Genomic DNA, 4,070 nt, shown 5'->3' on the forward strand with positions numbered 1-4,070 from the left:
ATTGAGCGCTTACTGTGTGCGGAGCACTGTACTAAGCGCTTGGGAAGTACAATTTGGCAACATGTAGAGACGGTCCCTACCCAGCAGTGGGCTCACAGTCAAGAAGGTCCTTGAGCTGAGGCTGCCAGAGAATGTCAAAGGCTCGATTGGCAGGCCGGGCCCAGAAACCCGGGGACCCAAACGAACGTCTTCACCGCTCCCCCATCCCTCCCCGGAGGGCACTGTCCTTGCCAGGCGAGGGGAGGGCACCAGGCCCCCCAGGTGGTATTCGGGGGGCTTTCCCTCCCTCCTGGAGTCGCTCTTTCTCCCTCTCTCTCTCTCTGGGCGAGGAGGGGAGGGAAGGAGTCGGGATGGGGGAGAAGGGGAGGGGGATGGTGGTGTTATTTTAATAAAATGACTGGGGGACGTCAGGCGGAAGGGAGCCGGGTTCGGATTCTTTAAATGGAATTTGTTGTCATCTGAGCATGCTCCTGTGTGGGCAGGAGGGGGCTATATAACGCCAGGAACCAGCTGGGAGACGCCAAGCAGCAGCAGAAGGAGGAGCGGGAGCGGGGCACCGGATTCCGGCTCCTTTCTGTGCCGGTCCTCGAGGGAGAGGCTGCAGTTCGGGTCCCGTGGGGGAGTCCGGGGGTCCGGCCGGGCATCCCACCCAGGCAGCGGGCATCCCTCCGTCCGGGAGGCCTCGCCCCTTGCCCCTCTGGCTGCAGCTCGGGCCGGGGCGGAGCGGGGGGTGAGCGGGCCGGGCTCCCCGGGCCCCGCCGCGATGCCCACGCCCATGCCCGGGCCCCCGGCGGCGGCGGTGGCGGCCAAGCCGTCCGAGCCGCTGGGCGTCTGCTCCAGCTACCAGGCGGTGATGCCCCACCCGGGGTCCCCGGGGTCCCCGCTGGAGGAGGTCCGGCCGGCGTCGCGGCCCGCCCGGACGGCCCGGGCCCGGGCCAAGCTGCGCAGGGCCCGGCCGGCCCGCTTCAAGACGCAGCCCGTCACCTTCGACGAGATCCAGGAGCTGGTGGAGGAGGAGGGCGTGTCGGCCCTGGAGGAGGAGAAAGCCAAGAAGTCCTTCCTGCAGTCGCTCGAGTGCCTGCGGCGGAGCACCCAGAACCTCAGCCTGCAGCGGGACCCCCGCGACCCCCGGCTGGCCGCCTGCAAGATCGGCAACAGCCTCGACTCCAGCGACTCGGACTCGGCCCTGTGAGGGACGGGGACCCGACCCCCCACCCCCCTCCCGCGGACCCCCCAAGGACGATCCCCCCCCCCCCCGCTCCCTCCGGGATGCCCGCAGCTCCCCCCGATGCCCCCCGGGGAAAGGAGCGGTCCGGACGGAGCCCCCGGGCACCAGGCCCAGCGCACCCCATCTGGGACCCGAGGAGAGGGATGGATGGATGGATGCAGGGATGCAGGGATGGATGACCCTGGGGATGGCTGTGACCTCGGGATAGATGACCTCCGGAAGGCCGACCCTGGGATTCATTCAATCGTATTTATTGAGCGCTTACTGTGTGCAGAGCACTGTACAAAGCGCTTGATAGATGATGTGGGGATACCTGCCTCCCCCGGGTACCTGACACCCCCTCCACCCCCGGATGGCTGACCCTGGGATAGAGAGGACGTGGGGATGGCTGACCCCCGGGTTAGATGACCCCCGGATGGCTGACCCTGGGATGGAGGACGTGGGGATGGCTGACCCCCGGGTTAGATGACCCCCGGTTGGCTGACCCTTGGATGGAGGACGCGGGGGTGGCTGACCCCCGGGTTAGATGACCCCCGGATGGCCGACCCTGGGATGGAGGATGCAGGGATGGCTGACCGCAGGATAGATGACCTCCGGATGGCTGACCGTGGGGATAGACGATTCTGGGTTGGCTAACCTCGGGATAGATGACCTCCAGATGGCTGACCCTGGGATGGATAATAATAATAATGGCATTTATTAAGCGCTTACTAGGTGCAAAGCACTGTCCTAAGCGCTGGGGAGGTTACAAGGTGATCAGGTTGTCCCTCGGAGGCCTCACAGTCTTAATCCCCCATTTTACAGAGGAGGGAACTGAGGCACAGAGAAGTTAAATGACTTGCCCAAAGTCACACAGCTGACAATTGGCGGAGCCGGGGTTTGAACCCATGACCTCTGACTCCAAAGCCCCTGCTCTTTCCACTGAGCCACGCTGCTTCTGATAGGTGACGCGGGGATGGCTGACCCCGGGATAGATGACCTCCGGATGGCTGACCCTGGGATAGATGACGCGGGGATGGCTGACCCCCTGGATGGCAAGGCCGAGGAGGGGAGGGGTGGGGGGCGGTCTTCGACGAAAGCCGCCCGGTGCCCGTCCCCCCCCTCCCAAACAGTCTGCAACTTCGACGCCTCCACCGCCTCCCCGCCCTCGCCTAAACAAGAGAACATTTCTGACTTTTCTAGCGGTGCCCAGGGACGAGCGATTTTTAGACGCCAGGAGTGGTTGGACTCTTATTTATTTTTGCATTTCAACGATCGACTGCATTTATTTAAGATCTTTCTACCTGAACGTGTCTGTGATATTTCCAGAACCGAGAAATAAACACAATATATTTGCACAGCCTGTCTCGGAGAGTCTTCTGGTTCTTTCTGGCCAGCCGGGAGCCCTCCCCCGACCTAGGCTGGGCTGGGCCAGCGAGGGGTCGGGGGATGGGAGAAATGGGTCGCGCTTGTTGCTTGCTGGATGGCAATAGTCCTGGCAAGATTCAATTAGCACAATGAGGCCAGATCCCCTGATACCGCCTTTCCACTCAATGCTCCCTCCCCGCCCCAGCCCCCCCTAACCCTGTCGTGTCCGTCTCTTATCTCTCCCTTCCTCCCGAGCCCTTTGGGTCAGGGGCTGGCCCTATATCAAAGTCCCGTGCCTATGGAGGGTAGATCTGGTCTGCTGAAGGAAGCTCAGGAGTCTGGGCCGAGCCTCCAGGATCCGAGCCTGACGGGGCTAGGGGGTCTGCCCGGGATCTGGTGATAATAATAATAATTGTGGTATTTGTTAAGCTTTTACTATGTGCCAAGCACCGTTCTAAGTACTGGAGTAGATACCAGGTAATCAGGTTGTCCCACGTGAGGCTCATGATCTTAATCCCCATTTTCCAGATGAGGTAAGTGAAGTGGCTTGCCCAAGGTCACACAGCAGACTAGCGACGGGGCCGGAATTAGAACACACATCCTCTGACTCCCAAGCTGGTGCTGTTTCCCCTAGCCACACTGCTTCAGGGAGTGTTCCTGCTGGGAGTACAGTGCTCTGCTCATAGTAAGTGCTCAATAAATACGATTGATGATGACTCTACTCAGGTCCTTTCCAGAGGTCACCTGAGAGGGAAAGCCAGGTGATACTCCTAGAGAGCCTTGCTGGGGGTGGGGGGAGGTAGAAGGAGAGGGTGAAAGGTTGGGGGGGGGGCATCCTTTACCCATTTAAGTTCGCTGGGGGTGGGCGGCTGGCTTCCACCTGAGATATTTCATTCATTCGATTGAAGTTATTTGAGCGCTTACTGTGTGCAGAGCGCTGTACTACGCGCTTGACATTTGAATTGGGCATTTTCGCTTCACCTCTTGCCACCCAACGTGCTGTTTTAGGTTAATAAGATTGCAAGGTGTTCTGCTGCTGAGGCAGGGACTGTGGCATTGTGGCTTCTGGGGCCCTGGAAATGGGACTGAGCCGAGAAACCCAGTGGGAACAAAGTGGAATCCTGCAGCTGGCAGGAGGGGTGTGAGAAGGATGGAGATGGGGGTGCGTGTGTGTGTGTGAGTGTGGGTTGACTGTTTCTCCACTTCCGTTTCTGCTGATCCAGTACTTCAAACACAGCTGCCCAGAGGAGAGAGGAAGAGAAAAACAACTGCTACTGATTTCCCGCTTTTCGTAATGTAAGTCTTACCTTCTCCTTCTCCTCTCTCCCCTTCCTCATTTCCTTTTCCCCCATCGTATGTCTCTCTCCTCCTCCCCCCACCCCTTTCCGTGGGAAATGAAAATTGTGTTGCCGACTCTGTGTCTCCTTCATCTAATAATGCTTCCAAGGAAGTCCTTGGACGTCCAGAACTTCCCAGTAAACTCGGCGCTCCCGGC

At 60.0% G+C, this 4,070-nt stretch overlaps 1 protein-coding gene across 1 annotated transcript; it reads left to right on the forward strand.

The window, feature by feature from the left end:
- The first annotated feature begins 485 nt into the window (after positions 1 to 485).
- On the forward strand, positions 486 to 1,245 carry C22H11orf96 (chromosome 22 C11orf96 homolog). Its single transcript, XM_038764476.1, has one exon. It carries the CDS (start codon positions 764 to 766, stop codon positions 1,190 to 1,192), a length of 429 nt encoding a protein of 142 aa, XP_038620404.1. The 5' UTR covers positions 486 to 763; the 3' UTR covers positions 1,193 to 1,245.
- The last annotated feature ends 2,825 nt before the right edge of the window (positions 1,246 to 4,070 follow it).

Source organism: Tachyglossus aculeatus, chromosome 22 (genome assembly GCF_015852505.1).
Source record: "Tachyglossus aculeatus isolate mTacAcu1 chromosome 22, mTacAcu1.pri, whole genome shotgun sequence".
In the NCBI taxonomy this organism is placed as follows: Eukaryota; Metazoa; Chordata; class Mammalia; order Monotremata; family Tachyglossidae; genus Tachyglossus; species Tachyglossus aculeatus.